Raw genomic sequence first — 22,327 nt, 5'->3', positions numbered from 1 at the left:
GCAAGAGGTCGAGCAGCTGGAAGCTCAGGAAAGGGGGAGGAAGAGAAGAAAGCAGAAAACAGCTTTCCAAGCATGCTTCAGACTTTCCGAAGTGGAAGCAGGGGGAGGGCAAAGGCTGGGTGTGGAAGAAGAGTGGATTTTTTTAGGTCCTCTGCACTGGCTATGTCAGCTTTTGTCTAGGCACATTTCCCACCTCTGTCCCTCCTTTCAAATGGTAGCCTCTCCAGCTCCAGAGAGGTGATTATTGCTCATTACAGCAAGTAATTCCTATAGATCCACACCCTATCCCAGAAAACTATTCTGGCCTCTTCGGATCCTGATCTCTGGCATCATTAGTGTAGGTGTGGTGGCAGCAATGTTGCCAAGTAACTCCTTACTGCATCCAACTTGTGGAAAAAGTTCAAACCTTTCTTCAGCAGCTGCAAAGCAGCAGAAACTCTTCTCAGCTTGTCTTTGAAATTGCCCAATCCACACTTCCAAAGTTAAGCTAAATCCAAACTGAGTGGAAATTTGAGTAAGACAGAAGACTGATCTTGTCAACCTCCATGGTTCAGGCCTTCCTATAAGCTGAAATGAACAAGCATTTATTTGGGAAAAAGAATGGGAAACAAGACCTATTTCCAGTTCTGTCTTGAATTTGTAATGCCTTTTTCACATAGCCCCTCTGTTAATCAACCTGATCATACAGTGTAAATGTGGAAACTCTCCAGAATTGAATCAAGCCCTAAATAACCACTTAGCCCCTATGAACAGCAAGGCAAAAACCTATTTTTGATGGGGGTTGGGGGTAGTAAGAAGTGACTCAAGCTTGTAAAAACTGTTTGCTTGACCTCTTGTATTTGAAAGGGGCAACAGCTTCACTTAGAAAGGTAGTCTAATATCATTTTCCTAAAGGCTTACCTGCACATCAATTACTAACTCCCCAGGGTAAAATGAGACTGACACTTGTAGAGATGCCATCTGCCATTGGGTGAGAGCAATGCATAGCAACCAACTTTCTTATGGATCTTCTATTCTTGGAGACTCAAAGCAGCTCTACGGCTGCAATTGTTTACTAAAGCAGGCAAGAAGAGGGAATGGAGGGAGAGAATAGTTGCAACGAGATGCAAAGGGGTCGATTCTGAGGTTTTGATTTTGAGATTCCTTTAAAGCTTACAAGACAGAAGCCACATCTTTACTGAGACCCATGTTATCACTAGTTGTTAACACTTCTCTACCTTTCAAAAAGAGGCTTTGTAAGACGGTACAGCCATTGCTTCTGGTTAGACTTTATAATCTTTTTGATGGGGACTTTTTCTATTTTTCTCCTATCTTTCTCCAATGAGCCCTACCAGATGTTAACTTTTAAGAAAGGTAATCATGGAAATCTCTCGGGTATGACCCAGTGTGAACAATTTTAAATTAATTGGAGGACAAAGTTTCCCGTCAGAGATGCATAGGTAATTTTGGGTTTGAAACAACAGATTTTTTAAAAAAAGAACTCCTGACCACAGAGGTGTGCTCACTGCCTCCTCTATGTGGAATTAAACCATAGCAGGAACCACAGAATACTTTGTCAGATCTTATTGTTAGTCTCCTTCACAAAAGGCCAACGAAAAGTCCACTCGATGCTATGGAAGGATTAGCTGCCAGAGTGTGTGGCATGGTTTTGGTGTGCATTTCATTGGATTAAGGTTACAGTTTCAGAGAGCCAAGTCACAGTTCAGCAACATTACACCAGCTACTTTCTATTTCTCTTAAGAAAAAAACCCTCAAACACTTGGCTTTCACCATTAAAATACTTAATTCCCAGATGCTTATTCATTAGATTTGCCTTCTAATTTGTTGATGCTCAATAGTTTTCAAGTTAAATAAAAAGTGAGGAAGAAGCCTTTTCTGAGGGAATTAACAACTCCCAAGGTATTCATCACTCATCCCTAGATAGCTTACCACTGTTTATCTAATGGGGAAGCAAATGCTCTAATATATCACAAACCATTGTTATTTGAAGATGAAGCCTCAGTTTTCTAATTCTACAACTGCCCCTGACAAATTAAGTAGCATTAAATTCAAAAGCTGTCATAAACACGTGTATGTGTATGTTTGAATGTAGAAAAATACAGAAGGAAGCACAATACATGTAATAGGGGAAATGGCAATGAGTACTCGAGATTATTTTCTCTTAAAAAATACATATCATTAATTTTTGAACTGAGATCCCATTACATTATCCTGAATCAGCAAGGAGACAACAAAGTATGAGACAGTCAAGAGTCTAATAAGCATTCATTTTATAATACTCTTTATTTGATTAAAGAATTTGACTTCTTTGTGTACAGTGGAATGTTATATTCCCTATGTATTTTACAGGGTTACAAAACGTCTCTCATTTTAAATATTACCCCAAAAGTAATTTCAGAAAAAAAAGTTTTTGTGAAACTAGACTTGACTTTTAAAAAATCATATGGACAAGCAACTCTCAAACAAAACTGAATTAATAAGATTTCTTGCCTATTTAACTACATGACAGATTTCTTGTCCCAGTTCCCTTCCTCAAAAAACCTCATGTGGAAACCAAGCTAGAGAGAGATAAAGGTTTTTCCCTGATGCAGTTAAGGGAAAAGGAAAGGCCAGAAATTTCTTTGGCAAACAATTCTATCCATGGCCATTTGTGTGTGACTGCTTTGCTTCAAGTACAGCACACTCTTCATGGGGAAGGCCAATGTTGTTCAGAGTGGGAGTGGTACTCGCACTGAAGTGCAGAATTCATCTACAGTCATCCACCTCTTCCTCCTGCTTTGTGGCTGCAGCCTGGCAGCAACTCCGCCTACCTCACCGAGGCAATACTGGGTTAAAAGCCAATGCTGGGCTGGCTGATATATTCTTCTCCACTGAAAAAGTAACGGAGATGGGGCTAAGAAACAATCACTACACGATGACACGCAATAGAAAAGCCTTAGGGGAGGAAAAGGAAGGATTTCAGAAAGAGATAGATAGGCTGGTAAAAAAATGCTAGGCAGGCTAGAAAGAAATGGGAGTACATAGCAGCAATCTAACACATCCCAATGTAATTATCTGCCTCTTGAAATGCTAAAAACTTGGTGGTGGAAATGGAGTCTCTCTAATAGCACAGGGCCAATAGGATTGGCACAACAACTCACTGAACCTATAGCCTCCAAAATCATAACCTCGTCTCTGCTAGGAAAAAAAAAAAAAAGACTGGTGACATAAACAATAGCCAGAAAGAAGGAGGTGGTGAATCAGAGGAACGTGAATGGATTACAGACTGTGAGCTATTATGTTTTAGCTGAAGTACCCCAAATGTGAAGAACTAGAAGCCTGGTAGCACCAGCAGCAGACATGATTACTTGTGAATGAGAAATCCCTAACTGGACATAATCATTCTCCTTCCAGATATCTTTAAGTGGGGGCTGTGCCATTTGAAAGCTATTTCTCAGCTGTCTTTGATATTGACACAAGTGGGATTCATAGTATTGTTCAAAAATGGAGGAGCAGGCCTGAAAGAAAAACAACCTGGCAAAGGACGGAAGAGATGAATGGATATAGGAAAAGGACATGAGACATCCTTATCTTTCAACTCCTAGACCCAATAGAACTTAAGCAGTTCACCTGTATAGTCCAAAAAAGAAAATCAAGAATGGATTAGATCAATTTGTTCTAGAATACCAAACAAATACACCGCTTATATAGAGATGATCCAAGTGCTTGATTAAATGTAAAGAAAGAAAAAAAACTAAAGGTAAAGAAAAGTAGTACGAAAGATTAATATCCTCTGCAGAGAAAACTTTAAAAAAACAAAGTATAAAATATAACTATATTTAGGGATTAAAATAAAGGAACACCGTAGGTGAAGCCAGAGAAGGTGTTTAACTGGGGGCATCATTCTCTAGAGAGCTTGCTTTCCTGCTGGCCAGTAAAATCTGCCAAAGAAATCAGGAACCTTTCCCTTTATGTTTGTGTCATTTCTTTGCCAAAGAATGTCTCTGTGACACTGAAACACTGAGGGTGAGTTGAGGGTCCTTGAGCGCCGAGAATCGTGCATTATATCAGAAATAAAAGGTCTCCAATGGCTTGTAGATTTGGAAAACTCTTCAGCCACTGTGGCTTCTTCTTTATTAATTTGGAAGTTTTCCTTTTCGGTTCCCTGGTCTTGGTATTACAGGATTTCATACTTATCCACTAGGAAAGTGGTCTCTGTGGAAAACCTTACAGGGCTGTTCCCATCTACTTGGGTCACTTTGGTTACCTAGGAAAACAAAGAGTAAGGTAAAGCAAAACGAATCTCTGAGGTGTTGACTAAATTTTCAGTGCATGACAGATCAAAATTCCTAAAAGCAGTATTAAAAAACTCAGAAATGCTAAAAAAAAGTTCAATTCATTATTATAGCTTACAGCATCACTCTTCCCCATGATTAACCAGCTTTCTACATAGAAAAGAAAACTGTTGGGATGAGATGTAGAGTGGTATTAAGTAAAAAGTCCAAATGAGTGGCCACTGCCCAGGCCCTGCCCTATAAAACCGATGAAGTTCACGGACATTCTACCAGGACGATCAATTAACATTTTGACCCAAAATGCAATATTTTAACTTATCAACGTTATTTGTTTGATTTGCAATCAAAGTCTAAATAAGCTGCTCTATCATACTTATTTTCTAGATATGGCTGGGTCCTTCTAATGAGATCTTGTCTTTTTAATAATAAAAAAGTCTAATGAATTACCTGTAACAATGGTACCTGTAATGGTACCAACACCAATACTTGAACCATTAATTCATATTTTCTAATGAGGTTTTGATAGAGCAATTATACTGTCCTACTCCTTGAATAGTCTCAAACAGGAAAATGTACTCATTTCTATCCCATGTCTTGGGTTCAACAATGTGCTCTCAATACTGATGGGGTTATGCTAATAACTGAGAGGGGAGGGAGGGGGAAATCGGATACAAGAACACACTGCTCTTTGGAATCATCCAACTGAGGAAATTATAACTTCCCAAGTGCTTACAGGAGAGACAGAAACCATCTGGGAGGATAAGACAGTGCCAGAGTAATAAGCAAATCAATGAGTCAGAGAAGAAGACAACAATATAAACTGGGTCCTTGTAATGCAATTTCACAAAGTGGAGAAAGAATAAGTTAGAATAATGACCTTAAAGAACAGTTCACAAATTTCTATTGCTTTATGATAGATTTGTCTCATGATTATCTGTATTAATGAAGGGGAGCTGTGACATAAATAATCCCCAAATGGTATCCATCTGTATTAGAATCAGTTTTTTGGGATAGTAATTTTATCTTTCAAATAAAACACTTCCTTTCATTCCTTAGGTTCAAACCAAGTGACATTACAAAAGGCATTACAAAACCATGTGTTCAGTGTTTTGGCATATGGATTTTAAAATATATGAGATTATTAAAAAAACAGGCTACTAAGAGATATAAATCTTGCACAATCTTTAAGTACTTTTATACAAATTCATACTCAATGTCTTTACTTTGTCTGATCTAAAGATGAAAACTAAGGTAAAGAAGGTAAGAAATTTGACCAAGATCATACAACAAGTAGGCAATGCAAATGGGAGGGGACACTACCTTTTGTTTTTTTTTTTTTGTTCTGACCATGAAGCCATGCTGCCTATCTGGCATCTGTCTTAATGCTTTCCCCATATAGGCTCTCTATTAAAATGAAGTACCTGTATGTTACAGTAATTTTTTTTGGAGATGAAGGAGACTTGAACAGGAAAGAAATCATTGGGCTGCCCAGCAATGCTGAACTCGAGGCTGCCACTCTTATTTTTGGCATCAATCACTGGCAGGCACCACTCCAAAGTATTTCGCCGACTGTCATGTCGATACTCGCCATCGATCTCACCAATCACTGGTGCTCCAACACCAGATCTGTCATGAGAAATATCCATGTCAAGTTAGTTGTACAGAACTGGAAGAACTCTGCCAAGGAAAACCAGCCCCAAGTATGATTATGCTCCTCAAGTTCTGCCCACTTTTATACAGTCTAAGAAAAAATTAGGCTCCCTAATAACTTTAAGGATCAAAATCCTAGCACCTTGGCTAAAGGTCTTATTCATTTCCTTTGTAAACACAGATATATAAACAACCATATGTTAACTGGCAGAAATGCCCATGGGCTGCTCCAACATGTGGACTAGATCTGGAGCTAGGAGGGGACTGAGACTGACAAATGTGTGAAGTGGGATATATTTCTAAAAATCCTGCACCACTGGTTTGTTGCTATGTCAAGAAGGAATTTTAATATAATGTAGCTCTCTCTTTATAGGTGACAGTGGGGGAAAAAGCAAGTTGATAATAGTGTGTGTGTGTGGGAGGGGGGAAACTTTAAACACCATTATGTGGTTATTCAGACTGGAGTAAATTTAGGCCTTTGAGAGGATGTTTTCAAAAGATTTAAGAATGTTTCAAAACTTACTGTAGTTGATGCCAGTGGATTTGACTAACAATCCAGGAAGTGGACTTATGTTTGATAAGTGAAAGCACAATTACTCCCTGACAAAATGTGAACACGATGGAAGAAAGACACACAGACACAGTTGTCCGTAATCTGCTAAAGAACTAGTTAGAATGTACTTTGCGTCCCCACACATGGCTGACAGGCAGTGTTACCTACTCCTACATATTCTAAATTTATCATTGTTTAACTTGCCAGTGACATTCAATGCTTATATTAGGGGCAGGGTAAATAATGGAGACAAAGAAAACTTTTAAGGGTGTTATAACGCAACTAACTCTTCCCTATCAATTTTATGGTCCTAGTGTATATATGTTCTTCTCTTTGCTCTGTTCCAATTCTGATTCTGATTACTAATATGATCAGTTCTAGACAATAGGGTAAAATGTTGCCGAAGGGTCTCTTCTGGAGACTACTGCAAAATTGAACTAAGACACAGGAAGCCACCAAAACCACAATTATAGGGTAGATGGAAAGGCCTAAAAATTGTGGCATACTAAAAATAGTCTAAAAAAATAAATCTTGACAAAATAAAACCTATACCTGTTATCAATGCCCAAGACCTACAACGGTTCAAAGCAGTCATCTACTGTTCTGAAACAATAACCGAGCTGTGAAGAATAAACTGGTTACCCCATTAAAGGAGATACTGGTAATAAAGTATATTTTTAAAAACGGAAATGACTAAAACCAGATCTGCCCATGTGAAGGCCTGAATAATCAAAAAGGGAACAAAACTATAAATTAGTACCATTTTCTCTGCAACAATAACTAAGCAATATAATAAAGATATACTAAGAATACACTTAACTAGGTGTTCATGAGTTGGGGTGGGGTGCTGAGAGGCAGAAGAGAGGAGCTGGGATTCACTGGTAAAGTAATAATAGTACACACTCACTGGAAATGCTAGTGAGGAGATAACCTTAAGGTAGAGCATTTCCAGAGGATCTGAGAAAGTAGGCCATTTAACACACAACAAAAAGTTATTTGACCTAAACTTCTGGGGGTGATGGACATTTTTGTTATCTTAACTGTGGTTATGGTTTCAGAGGTATATACATGTCAAAGCAAACTGTACAATTTAAAGGCGAGGCAACCCTTGGTTGACCTCACAGATTGTAAGGACCTTGTCAGCTTATGATCCTTTATTTTTTTATTTTTTATACCTATAGCACCTGGTCTTTCTAGGTGGTCTCCCATCCAAACTGTACAATTTAAATACGTGTAGTGTATTGCATGTTAATCATACCTCAATACATTTACTGAAAGTAATGTAGATATCGTGTTTCAGCAAGAATCCATAGTTCCCTTGAAAACATACTCTCATCTTTAGCTGAAAGTTTTGATAGCAAAATGAAAAAGAAGCTCCAGTCTGACAGAATCAATTTCTTTAACAGATGCAAAACACAACAGAAAGTTTGAGAAGTGGCTCCTTCTTCTGGAAATCTTCATTACTACATGAACAAACTAAGGACCAACATCTGAAAATCGCTCTAGAACTACAACTGGCTGGTTCGGTTTTAAAGTCAGTAAACTTCACTCCTTTTAAAGTGTACAGCTCAATGCATTTTGACAAATGTATGCAATCATGTAAGTACTGTCACAATCAAAGTCACAGAACATTTCCGTTTTCCCCAAAAGTTCCCTTGTGTCCTTCTATAGTCAAATGTCTTCTTCCAGATTTTTGTTCTAAAAGTGTTACCTTTTCAGAATGTCATACAAGTGGAATCACATAGTAATTTAGCCTTTTGTATCTGGCTTCTTTCACAAATGGCCTTTAAAGATGCGAATATCTTAGAATAGATAACCAGCTAAGTGCTGCTTCCAAAACAAGTTCCAAAAGACTAATTCTATAAACCCAATACAGAAAAAATGATTATGTGGGGAACACCACTTACGGGAGTGGGATGGTAATAACCACATCATTCAGTTCTAAATTATCTTCTTGTAGCTCGTATTCTATGTTGACATCACAGCCATTTCCACTCTCTGAGGGCCAGCAATTAACTGAGGAGAAAAGCAAAGCAAGCATACTAGAAAATTAGAAAAAGAGTAAAGTTAAGATGGCAAATCAAAGCTGACAGCTGTGGGCCTTAAACATACTAATGTAAACTATTAAAAACAACAGTTTCAACATTAAAGCTATTAAAAATTAAAACTAATGATTAAAATACACAAAATGCAGTAGGAGCTCATTTTGTCAAGAAGAATTTTGCTATGACAATGAAGAGGGTTTAAGCCAGGTCTATTTCTAGTTCTCAATGCAGACTAGCTTAGTGGGACAGGCCAGAGCCACTTACTTGTCAGTGGAATAAAAGATTCCTCTGTGGTTTGTAGTCTCCACTTTAGCACCCCTACGTCACTGTTGACTGGAAATGACTTCTCTGGATTCTTCAGGCCAATTAGAGATTCTGCAGTGAAAAGTTTTTTATCCACATTTGGATGGGTCTGAAATGAAAGAGAAAGAAAACTTCTAAGGCTGACATGACAAGACAGGAAATAAATTCCCTCTAGTCTTCTAAGGCCCATAATCAAAACATCTCAATCGAGGTACCTACAAAATTCCAATTCTTTTTTATTTTGAAGAAAGATTTCCCTTCTTTAAAGACTTTTAATACTCAAGACATTTAAAAAATAGTAAAAAAAAAAAAAGTGATTTCAACTGTAAGCCATTTTGTTCATAACTGAATGAGTTAATTTTGTAATTGAAGAAGTTAAAGACCTTTAACCAAGTTCTTTCCAAAAATACTTCACAGGGAGCAGCAGCATTATGGTCGGGGACAAGCTTGCCAAGCAGAAGACTAGGGTCAGATGGTAGTCCTGGTCTTACACTGAAGAGGCAGGAGGGAAAAGCTCTGTGGAAAGTTTAGTTGCAATTCTGCCCAGAGTGCTAAAGTTGTACAAACTCAGGCCAAGTAAAATGGACTAATCTCTTAAAAAGAAGTTACATATTAGGAGGAAAAAAGGAAAAGATGTAACTTTTGGATAGTAACATACATACACTTTAAGAGTTAGCAAAGCTGCTGTCAAATAATATAAGCACTGCTTCCTAAGGACAACTTTGTACTGATTATGGGGGGAAAGTTGGAGTAAACAAAAACACAATTTTCCTTGAAAGGGCTTTGTTCTTGTGACAAGAGATATAAAATCAATCTTCGAAATAAAATGTAACAAGAACTGTAATAATATAAAGAACCTCTCATACATATCCAGGCAGGTGGGACACACATATTTATTTTGTAAGTATTTTATGCATTTTTCAAATATACCATTAGATATTGCCCTTCAGCTAACAAAACAAGCACTGATAGCTTATACAGTAGCAGAATGAGTAAATTTGGTATCATAACCTGTTTTAATAAAATATCTCCCTATTAAGTTTAAAAACTGTTTTGTAAAAACTGTATTTCAAGCAATATCCTAAATGAGTTATTTTACTCTTTGCATTAACAGTAACAGATAAGCATCTCTTTGCACCTTTGTTAGTGAGTATGGAATAATTTATTAGATTTCCAAATGATCTTTCCTTCAATTCCAATATTAAAAGACCATTTTAACATAGCTGCTATCAATTACTCTCAATTGGGGAAAGAGACTTATCACCTCAAGACATCCACTGTATCCATGTAATAAATTAACTTCTTTCCTATGCATCTAGATTAGCACTAGATATACAACTTTAATAATTTTCTGTGTTCTGTGGTTCACATAAGGAAGTATAGTTGGGAAAGACTATGCTAGGTAGACAAACAAGTCTTAATACTCCCTTATCAAAAGTCTTTACACACCTGTAGCTGCACCCCTTTCTTATCTTCATTTTCAACATGAAGACGAATTCGGCCAAATTTATCATCTGAGATCCTAAGCATGATCATTCCATGCAACTCCATATTCTGTAAACCACCATCTCGTCCACAGGTTAGTGTGATTTTTTCCTCAATCTTCATGTGCACACTGTAGAGAAAAAGTAATAAATTTGTTCAGAAAGGTAGAAACCAGAACTCCCCTTCTTTAAGGTTTAATAGCGACTAGCCATCCACAACTTATTTTAAGGTGCTCCTGCTATATGCATCGAATTTAAAGCATTATACCATTCTTTGATTCTGCAATTCCTTTCATCCTATAGATAAATTCTCACCCATGCAAACAATGTAGTAAGTTATTCACTGAAGAACTGTTTGTAATAGCAAAATTGGATAGCAACTAGGGGAGTGCTTAAACACATAAACGTGCATTTACTCTTGTGAACTCTTGCTTCACAAGAGTTTTTTTTAGAAAAGAGTCTCAAAATGGAAGCAACCGAAGTGTCCTATGATAGATGATTGGATAAAGAAGCTGTGGTACAAACATACAACGTGGTACATATACAACACATAAGAAGAGATGAAATACTGCCATTTGCAACAACATGGATGGACCTCAAGATAATCATGCTAAGCGAAATAAGCTAGACAGAAAAAGTTGAAAATCACATGATACCACTTATATGGGGGATATAAACCTAAAAGCAAAAAAAATGAACAGGACAAATAGACTAGTGGTGATCAGAGGGAAGGGGGAAGGTAGACAGGGTGAAGGGGGTCAAATATGTGGTGACAAAGAAATCTAACTACGGGAGGTGAACACACAGTGTAAATATATATATGCCTTACTGTTAAAGTGTACAGCTGAAACTTACTGGATTTCATTAACCAAAGTCACCATAAAAACAAATTAATTAAAAAAATAAAATTGATCAATAAATTAAAAAAAAAAGAGTCTCAAGCTCTCTCTAATGTGATGGTCTCTAGTATTTTTAAAAAATAGTGTCAAGCCTCTGTTTCAGTCAAAGTCAACCATTAGGAATAGCACAAGAGCTTTAGTCATCTAAGAAATTTATCCCAATGTAACCTTGTTCACTCATACAGAACAGAACATAAAAAATACTCCTTTTATGTACACTTGATAGAGGTATCCTCTTAGATCCATCTTTCATTTGCCCTCAAAACCATCAGCAACAGAAGAAGATAGGGGCTTCAAGACAAGAAATGTGAATCAAGAATATGTGAACTTGATAACTACCACTTAAAAATGTTACCAATTAGTATCACAGTCCTGAGATCAGAGACGAATCAGAATATTCTATACTGGGTTCAAATACTTAAAAGGCAAAAGATAATATGTCAATTTTCTGTTAAAGACTAGTTCTCCTTAAAAGTTTAACTAGAAAAAGACATGCCAGCTCTAGCTCTCTAATTCGAGTCCATTTTAAGAGTCAAGGCACACAATAGACATAAAGACAAGTTATTTTAAATTTAGTCAGCAGAGCTGATAAAAGGTTAAGTTTTAAATCTCATTGAAAATGGATGGCTGAGAATGCCTAATCATAGTTAAAGTAAAAAAGGACTTCATGTTAATAGCCTAGAATATACTCTGTCTTTTAAATCTGGAAAAATTAAAAGACATAAAAAGGATTTATGGTGCAGTGAAATAACATTATGTGTCGTCTCTTCTTACTGAAAAGGTCACTACTTACCTTTCCATGTTAATGAGTGGAGCATGCACTTTGGTTGCTTCAGAAGTACGCTTGCCCATATTGGAGGACATGATAGTTTCACCTTCAGATTTCAATTTGTCCACAAAGTTATCGACTTCCTTTCCTTTGGCTCCAAGTTTCAAAGCTTTGCTTGGGCCTGAAGGCCTAAGCAGAATACACAGTAAGAAAAAATGTACACATGATTAAAAAAGAACCCCACACATTAATTAATAACCCCACATTACTGAAGCTTTCTCTGAAGCTGTTCTTTAAGAGGATTGTGAAGACCTCAAGGGAAAAACCCAAGTGCCTTAGCATTTGGTGGACGACTAGACTATTCCTTGCTCAAACTGGCAGCTGGGTCACTATTAACATGTAAGCTTCAAGTACCCAAAGACCAAAGGTATACTTTTATAAGCATGAGTGATCTGATGACAACTTTGTATCTTCCATCTGGATAAATATACCTGTCTACAAACATTTACATATAATTTCAGGTAGTCATAAATTCTCCCTGAAATTCATTCATGAACACCAAGATTAAAAATCCATGTTCCTTGAACAGTTAAACATCCTCTTCACACCTAAAATAAGGTAACTCTCATAGGAAGTTGAGGTCATGGTATAATTTATAAAAGAACTCTTTTACATACACACGAAAATACCACATTCAGATTTCTCTTTTATCCCCATATTAAGGAGCCAAATTCAATATTACATTTTACTTCATCAAGTAATTCATTATCTACGACTTGCCTAAAAATCAGTTATCACTCCAAAGATATACACATACAGCCTTCATCTGCCATTCTAGGGCTACTGGTGATACGCTGAATTATACCTGGTTGGTGCAGGTGCCACTTTGGGTTTATCAGTTTCAATGATGGTCTCTGTGATCATGGCAGCTGTGCTGCCCCCAGAGACTGTGGAACTTCCAAATCCCCCAAATCCTGGTGCTTTTTTGCCCTGTCTCTCTGCATCTCTTCGGGCTTGTTGTAATTCCTTTGCTTTACGCCGCATCTCAGCCTTGGCTTCGCGTTCTTGAGTCTATTAAAAAAAAACATATATGAATGTGGCTTTGAGTATAGTCTATACCAGAAAAAAAAAACAGGAAAATCAGACAGTGAAAACTAAAAGAAAGACATACAAATTCGCAGTCCCAGAGAGGAAATTATTTACCTCTCTTACTGCTCTGAACACCTTCTCCTCATGAGAATCCATTTCTGTGAAGGTTCTGATCTGTGCCAGATTAACATTCTCCCGGTATCCCAGAGCGACAATTTCATCAAAAGCGAAAATCAAATCAAAACAGTGCTCAGATATTTCATTCTCCTCTAAGGCTCGGCAATATTCAGGGATCTAATCATGAACAGCAATGGAAAAAAAAGATTTATCAGCAGTTAATGTTTTTCAAGTCTTATCCTTTAAAGAACACAAATTTCTATAAACCCAAATTCCTTTCTTAGCTCCTTCTACACTATTTTAAGCAAGACTTTACCTTGTGTGTATGTCTATATCAATAAGTCTTATCTAAAGTGTATTATATAATAATTCAGCCAAACAAGTGTCAGAACCACAAAAGCAGATTAATGTAACTGCTTAAGAACTAGGAAACAAAAAGGCAGTTCCAATATTCTCTTCTGAGATACTTACGACCTAAGAGGACATCCAGTAAATGTTTGCTGAATGAATAAAGAGCTGTGGCAATAAGCTGCTGGGGTGGGGATGGCGGTGGGGAGAACATGGAACATGCAAACTGATAAGCATCAGCTGCTTTAAGTAAAAATAGTTTCACACAGAAATTTTAAAGCAAACAAACTTTAACCTATTACAGAAGGAGTCTTACCACTCTTGAGAAGAGCCTTAGGGTCTCTAGATCTTCTAAGATGTTGCTGTTTTTGGTAGTGATCAGTACCATGTACAGTTTCTCCATAGGCTGGTAGACGTATCTTACACTCTCTGTTTCAACAAATGTATGTTGCTTTCCAGTATTCATGAGCTTTGGAAAAGCTGCTAACAAACCCTCAATCCGAGTTCGGGTCATCTCCACAAACTGTCGAGAAACAATAGCCTTTCCTGCTTTTGTGCAGACCGCTGCTGCCAACAGCACCTGCCAGGAACATATGTATAAATAAGTACTAATCAATTATTTCTTCACATCTGTTTTCGCAACATTCTCAGATCTTCCACTGAATGACATACTCAGTTATTCAGTGACATGACTATTAGAATGACTTTTAAACTCTACTTCATTTTTCTTTTATAGTATGTAATTCATAAGATAAAACTAGAGGAAAATGAAGGCATTTATTCCTATTTTTCAATAAATTATCTAAAGAAAAAGTTAGTAAATAGATGTTTTTTCCAAGTCTACATATATATTATTGATGTATCTCAGAACTAGGTTGCTCTCTGCATTGACAGGCTGATAAAGAATAAACTTTTTCGAAAAACAGAAATTTCTACAGCTAAAACAGAGGTCTTATCAGAAGATTAAAGGTTTGTAAGAAGACCCTGACTTTTGCTTTCATATTTACCTAGAACATGGAACCAATCTAGTGAGTTTAAATGTATCTCCTGTTCTTTGATTAACTTTCCCATCCCACACTATCCAGATATGTAAACAATTTGTAAAATGAAAAACTAATGACTCAGTGTTTCACAAAGGTTTTGACACTGGGCAACGATCAAGACCAACGGCTTTTTTTCAGAGTCTGGCATTTCATTTATGAGAAGACCACAAATGCCATTAGTAGGGGAGTAAGAAAATTATGTACAGTCTTAACAATCTTTTCAGAGAAGGAACCCAAGAATTCACAAATATAAGTAACAAAAACACTATGCCTTTTAGATGAAGCCTCAATGCTAGGATACAACCACTGAAATATTCTACTGGTCAGGCTTCTCAGCTTTACAGAAATCTGTCCTACACAAATAAGCAGCCTGAAGAAAAACTAGTTAGTTAATTCAGATATTCTTATAGTTTCAATATATCAATATAGTTTTATAATAATCAAAGGAGAACACAATGTTCTTGTCCGTCAAGAATTAGAGTAATTAGGGTATTTGGGAGATAATTACCATCATGTTTATTTCCAAACAGCTAGGTAAAAACAACTTACATTGGAAAAGTGTTTGATCTGTATCTTGCACAAATAATTTCCCTCTGCTGAACAGATTTTCATTTTACCCACTGATTTACCTCCAGTGAACACGGGACAGATTTTCTCATGTGAACTCTTAAGAGATAATGCTATCAATTGCTCTACTTCCCAAGCAACAACTGCAAGCTGAGAAAGAAGTAGATTTAAGGGAGCAATACAATTCTGTTTGTGTTTCTGATTCTATCCACTCTACATTGAAACTTACTTTAATTATCCCAGCTTAGAATTATTTATGTTGTACAGAATTAAAAACAGCTAAAAATAGAATAGTCCTAAAACATAAGTAAATACGCTTAGGGAGAATTTAGTTTTGTAAATTAGTTCCTTTAAAAAAGATCAGAAAGTATTTTAGACATACAGAGAAGTATAAAGCATAAAAGTTACCAGTTGATTAAGAATGGCAAGTAAGCTAGCTTAAAAGTCCAAAAAGTCACTTTCCCCCAAATATTTATAATCTTTAAAAACTAGTTTTATACTTAAGATATGTATCTTTACCATCACCAACTACTTGGGAGGTTTTTGTCATCACCTAGGTATGAGGCAAGCAAGATTTACTGAGGGTAGTAAAAGATCCCGGAAAAAGAAAAATGCAAAATAGTTATGATCCTTATCTCTCAAAAGATATCCTTCATTCCATGTCTTTAACTTTTTTTTTGTTAGCTATAGAATTTTATTTCTTTAATTCAGTTCTATTAAGGTATAACTGACATAAAATTCTAAGACATTTAAAGTGTACATTGCGATGATTCCATGTTTTTAACTTTAAATTAATGGTGTGAGGAAAAAAAAAAGATTTCTTCAAATAAGGACAAGGTAATACCTAATCCCTAAAGAGAAGAAACTGACCCAAAATTATCACCAGGCAAGAGTATCTGTTTAGAAAACTAAAACCAAATGTACTTAAGAAATTTGATTTCACATTAATTTTTATTATGTAAGGGGTTCACATTTCAACCATGTACATATTTCTGGCCAAAAAAAAGACAAAGAAAAATGTAGTTGCTGTTTCAGCTTACCAATGACAAGCAGCTAAGTCTCTGTACTGGTTCACTAAAGGTTTATATGCCACATATGATAATTTTTTTTGCCCCCAAATTAGCCCTCAGAAAGCTCTGCCACATAAAAACTTGCACATGAATGTTCATAGCAGCCTTATTCATAATAGCTAATAAGTGAAAACCCAAATGTCCATCAACCGATTAATAGATAAAGAAAATGTGATATAGCCTTAAAATGGAATATTATTCAGCCATAAAAAGTAAAGGACATGCTACAACATGAAAGTTGAAAATATTATGCTAAGTGAAAGAAACCTTACATCTTATATGACTCTATTTGTATGAAATATCCAGAATAGGCACATTCACAGAGACAGAAGGCAGAGAGGGGAAGAAGGGAGTGGTTACTAACGAGTATGGGGTTTCTTTTGGGGTTATGAAAATGTTCTAAGTCTAGATAGTGGTAATGGTTGCACAACTTTGTGAATATACTAAAAAAGTTACTAAATTGTATATTTTAAAAGGCTAAATTTTATGGCTAAATTTTAAAAAAGGAATGGAGGGGGCAAGCCCATAGATTAAGAGATAATATAATGTCAACCAATTACAATGTATAATCGTACTTGAATTCTGATTCAAACAATTATAAAAAACATTTTAAGACAGCTGGGAAAATCTGAACAGTGAATAGTTAATGATATTAAGGAATTATTGATTATTTTTAAAGTGTGATATAATATCGATTAAAAATATTTTTTAAATAAGGAATACTTACCTTAGAAAGAGTTGTACAGATTCAAATCCTGCTAGGTCTTGCATATTAAAGGCGATCTCTCAATTTCTTTATGTTGAATATCTAAATGAGTTGTGTGGAGTAGACACTATCCTCAATGTCAAACTGTGCTACTTTTGCATGTAATAATAAAGGGTCATTCAATATATTAATTATCCCAAGGATCAAAAGTCACATTTCATGTGCTGAATGTCAGTTATATATATCTTTTTTAAAATCAACCATCCTAATGTTATACAAATGACTTTTATGACGTGAGACAAAATTTCGAAAAGTATTAATATTATATATGGATTCGAAAAGTGTTAAACAACAAAAAACTAAATTTTTAATTGAAAAATTGCTTTCCATTCTTATATTCATGAAACAACATCCAAATTCTTATCATCATCACTAGGTTCACTAGTTTTCTAGAACTTTCATATAAAACATATATATATATATATATAACTAAATCTTATAATTTATTATCATTTTCCTATATATATATTGAATCATTATATTGTACACCTGAAACTAATATTATGTGTCAGTTATACCTCAGTGGAAAAAAAAAGCCTAATAGGGGTAAGACACAAACATAAATAACTATAATACTAGGTAAGTGTTAAGTAATGTGCTATGGGAATTCAGAGAAGAGATTACTCGTAGCTGGTAAGATCAGGGATGACTTGATGGAAGAAACAGTATTTAAATTGAGCTGTGATGGATCCAGGGATGCAAATATGTAAAGATGAAGAAACAGTAGGTCCCAAGCAGGAAAACTCAGACTCTAATAATTCATTCCATTACCCAGATACAAGCAAAACAAGGCTTTAATTCGGTAGTACCAAAGCGCCCCACACTAAGTATGACTTTTAAGGTTTGAAACACCCAAGACATCACACAACACAATCATTGGGTCTGCGAAGGTAACACAGGTTTCAATTCACTGTGTTATTCATGTTAATGAACACACAGTTATTAACATGGCTGGCATGTATGGTTACCTCTAAACAAGATAAATTTAATCTATTCTAAATAATATTCATTTTCTTCAATGCTTTAAAGAATAAAACTTTTCACATCAATGTTTACTGATGTTAAACAATTATTAAAATATAGTACACACTATAAAAATATACATAGTACACACTAAAAGTTCATTTTTCCTCCTGTAATTTGATCTGATTTTCTTTGGGGAAGACTAAATGCGTATGATTCTCATGAAGTTGTTTTATTTATTTATTGTTTATATTTTTAGAAAAGAACATTTACACTTATAAGGAACTTTCAGGAGCCTTTGATTGTTTTACCGATATAACCACCTAGGGCCCAGGAGTTAGATGATCTCCCCAGGACTGTTTAAAAAAGAAAGAAAGAAAGAAAGAAAAATCCATTAAGTTGAGCTTTGTCAAACAACTTTTCTTCGCTAATAGGACTTACAATGATTTGAGTATACTGTTCTTTGTTTTTGAATTAAATAACGACTCTCTCCTACCCAGATTTAACTACATGGATCAGAAAGTTCCACAAGTAAAAGAAACCTGAAGATTAGGTTTCTGTTCTTCCTCTGCCACTAATTATATAACCCTGAATAAGTCACTTAACTGCTTCTTAATATATCCAGAAATTAGAGGTTAGTTTATATGAAATCTAAAGTGCCTTTGCATCTTTAAGATTCTGTAAGTCTAAGCATTTGAAAACTTTACAGCACCTGAAAATGTATACTACCTCCATTTTACACCCACTGCTCCAGTAGTAACTATTTTGGAACTACATTTTACATTAATATTAAGCTGCTAGAAGGTGAAATGCCTAACCAAAACAAATCATGTGTGTAAATTAAAATATGTGTGTGAGATAGAGAGCTGCCTATCATCCTTTCATTCCCACCCATGATAGAGGTCCAAGAATAACATATTCAGTATAAATATGTACAATTTCCTCAAGAAAAAAGTCGAGGGCATCCTCCAACCCCTAAGTGCTTCAGTATTTCTCACTTCCAGGATTAAGTAATCACTTTCTCCTTTATAATTCATGATATTAAGCTAGTTTCTACACCTGGCATAGAAGACCATTTTGTCTTTCTTGTTTGCATGAATTACAGATAAAATCAGAAGGAAGATTAAAATAAAATCCAGACTATATACAAAACCTAAAACTTGAAGTTACTCAGTGAGAGTTTTAAGCTCATCACAAGTTCCTGCTCTAAGACAAAAGCTTGTACAGAATAAAACTAAAAGGACATCAGTCTCAGTTTCTGCAGTCAACTTCCTATTTGAAGAATAGATGGCAAATCAATGGAAACTCAAGAAAATAATTTTCATTCTTTGCTATCCTCTCGAACAACAATCAAAAAGATATATCAAGCTTATTCAAATGGAAGTTAAGAAAAAAACTGACTATAATACTTGACTGTTAAGAAACAAAGTCATCATAAGCCATTTGTTCATTTATTTCCCTACTAGGACTTCGAAGAGTAGGTTTTTTTGTACTAACTTCAGTAACAAAAGCCACGGGAAATTTATTTTTCATAAATCAACATTTATGGACTGATATCTGCAACTTACTCTGAAGTGCATTAAAAAAAGATGTATAGAGGAATGGATGAATAATTAAACATGTGATAAAACAAATATAGTGAAAAGTTAATTATAGAATCTAGCTGGCGGTTATATGGGTGTTCTTTCAACTTTTCTAGATGTTTGAAATTTTAAAATAAAATGTTGAGAAAAAAATCAACTTTCAGAAGTTTTGAAACAACTTTTAGATCCAAAAATCTTACAAAATGTCACCCTATTTGGACATTTTTAATGTCCAGGGATATCTTTGTAAAAGAATAGGACCCAAACGCATTACACAGAATACTTAATGTCTTAAACATGAGAGCAGAATGTATTTAACGGGTTCTCCAGAATACACAAATCTGTATCTGGATCATGCCAAGTCCCAAGTAATTCAGAAATATTTGCATATTTAAACATGACACAACTGTATGTTTATACGTGTCCAAATAACATGCAAAAATTTGTATTTTATGTTTATCACTCAACACCTGGAACTTTACCAACCCTTGGTTATCAATGAATTAAAAATATATCAAGTCCTCAATAACATCGTTACTCAAGATCATGTCACTATAAGGTTGATGAGATACCATGAGAACTGTTGTTTACATCAATTAATTAGCTTAGGTAAAACTGGTTTCTTTATGTCACTTTGCTTTAAGTCACAGACCCTATTGATGGCATTGAGGACTTACTGTACTAAGCTCCAAGACTTTTCACATCTTTTTGTAAAGATTATCTATATTTGAGTTATATAATTTTGCTATTAAAATTATAATGTTCTAAAATGCACTAAAAATACAACCAGGATGTAAAAGTGAAAGAAGTTTAAAAATCACTATCCAAATACTAAAACTCCTAGTAAAACTGAAAAAAAGTGGTTTTTGGAAATTTTCTCTCCAACATTAAAGTTTTATGAGACAAACCTGCTTGATACAGTTTATATACCTGAAGCTGGGGGAGGGGGCGGGGCGGCGGGGAACCTTTCTGTGTTTAAAAAGCCCAAGCATAAATCTCCCACTATGCAAGTTCTCATGTAAAAGTTTTGTCAACAGAACTTAATATGATCAACACCAGATTACACTGTCATCTCTCAAGAGTGTAGGAAGATGCTTTAAATCAAATAATTAATCTACTAACAAAAAGTGGATAAAAAAAGAGAAAAAAAACTTCCTTCAAAAGACTGAAAAGCAAAGTGCACTAAAAAATAAATTATTTGCTCGTTTAGAACCAAAGAATTTCTCCTACTTCACAAATATCCACAAACGGTGGTGATAAAGCAAGATGTAGTGGAGTAAGCACTGTTTTGTCCCATCCTAATCTATATTAATTTTTCCCAAATCTACAGCAGATGAGAATACAAATAGATCTAAAAGCAAGTTAACAGGTCCCAGAGGATAATCCCTTCTTATTATCATACGCCACATACATATTTTACTTCACCGGAACCGTAAGTTTCTCGAAGACAGAAAGCCTGTGTTCTTTACAACTCATTTTCTCAATACTCTATACACTGCGTATACTCAAAGAGACACAAGTAAGTTCAGGGACACTAGGGCCTACAAATTAGTGTTAGAAGTTACTCCTTCCTGTTCTATACTTCCTTTAAAACAAACAAAAGAAGTCCTGAACGCCAATGGATTTGGATATCGAACATTAATGGCCTACCGAACTGGGGATGGGAAGCAAGCTGATAACAGAGAGGTAAGAACCCTAGGAGAGAAGTCCAGCCTGCTGAGCCTAGGCGCCCATAAACAAGCTGGACTTCTGCGTCGAGGACATCAGCGTGGGGTCCAAGTGACACCACTACGAGGTTCTTTCAGAGCAAAAACACGACCCGTTCCGGGGCCTGGGTCTCAGCAGAGGAGGGTGCCCGTTGGGGGATAAGGGGAAAGGGTGTGGGCGCGACGACAGAGGAACTGGAGTCAGGCTCCTTGGATCTCCCGAGAGGTCGGGCACAGGATGTTCTCCCAGCCCCGAAGGAAGCGCCGGGCTCCAGGCCCTCGGGGAGGTATTTCTCTGGCCCCAACACCAGGCCCACCGGCCGGGAGAACGGACCAGCGAAGCCGAACCCGGGAGTTCGGCTCGGATCTTACCATGGCGAGGGCAGTAGTGGGGCGCACCCGCGCTCGGCTCCACTGGGGCTAGGGTGGGGTCAGGGAAAGGGAAGTACCAGGAACTCTGGACCTGCTGCCCCCCGACAGGAGCCGCTGCCGCTTTGCCTCTGGCCAAGATGGCGGCCCTGAGCCACGTCTCCAACCGGAAACTACGCGGGTCAAAGGGCGGAGGGCGGGGCCCCGTGGAGTGGTGAAATTGTGCATGCAAGGATTGGAAGGAGGCTTGGATCAGCAGGCATGCGGCTTCCCTCTAGCTGCGGAATTCCGTGCTCTGTCCCTTCACATTTTGTCAGCGCCCTCCTTTAATTTATGACACCTCTTGCAGTTTATAAAGCTCCCACAGCCACTATATCATTTAATATACGAAATAATCCTGTGTGCATAAGGAACTAATATCCAGAATATATAAAGAAGTCTTACGACTCAATAATAGACAATCCAATTTTAAAATGAGCAAAATAGACGTTTCTCCAGAGAATATACAAATGACTAATAAGCATATATAAGATGCTCAACATCCTTAGTCCTTAGAGAAATGTAAATCAAAATCACTAGATACCACTTCACACCCACTAGGATGGCTGTAGTAGCAATGTTGGTAAGAAGGTAGGGAAATTAGAACCCTCATACACTGCTGGTAGGAATGTAAAATACTGCAGCTACTTAGGAAAATAACTTGGGAAAATAGTTTGGTAATTCCTCAAT

At 36.3% G+C, this 22,327-nt stretch overlaps 1 protein-coding gene across 1 annotated transcript; it reads right to left on the bottom strand.

The window, feature by feature from the left end:
- Positions 1 to 2,264: 2,264 nt before the first annotated feature.
- On the bottom strand, positions 2,265 to 21,758 carry ARCN1 (archain 1 coat protein complex I subunit delta). The gene is made up of 10 exons (XM_039866583.1): positions 21,602 to 21,758; positions 13,848 to 14,111; positions 13,181 to 13,360; positions 12,843 to 13,048; positions 12,002 to 12,166; positions 10,275 to 10,440; positions 8,787 to 8,934; positions 8,385 to 8,493; positions 5,696 to 5,900; positions 2,265 to 4,246 (listed from the first exon to the last, which is right to left on the bottom strand). The coding sequence occupies exons 1-10, from the start codon at positions 21,602 to 21,604 to the stop codon at positions 4,157 to 4,159; spliced, it is 1,536 nt and encodes a 511-aa protein (XP_039722517.1). The 5' UTR covers positions 21,605 to 21,758; the 3' UTR covers positions 2,265 to 4,156.
- Between the last annotated feature and the right edge of the window lie 569 nt (positions 21,759 to 22,327).

This window comes from Pteropus medius, unplaced genomic scaffold (assembly GCF_902729225.1).
Source record: "Pteropus medius unplaced genomic scaffold, Ma_sr-lr_union100, whole genome shotgun sequence".
NCBI lineage: Eukaryota > Metazoa > Chordata > Mammalia > Chiroptera > Pteropodidae > Pteropus > Pteropus medius.
The sequence above is the reverse complement of the archived record's forward strand: the minus strand, read 5'-3'. Positions and strand labels throughout refer to the sequence as shown.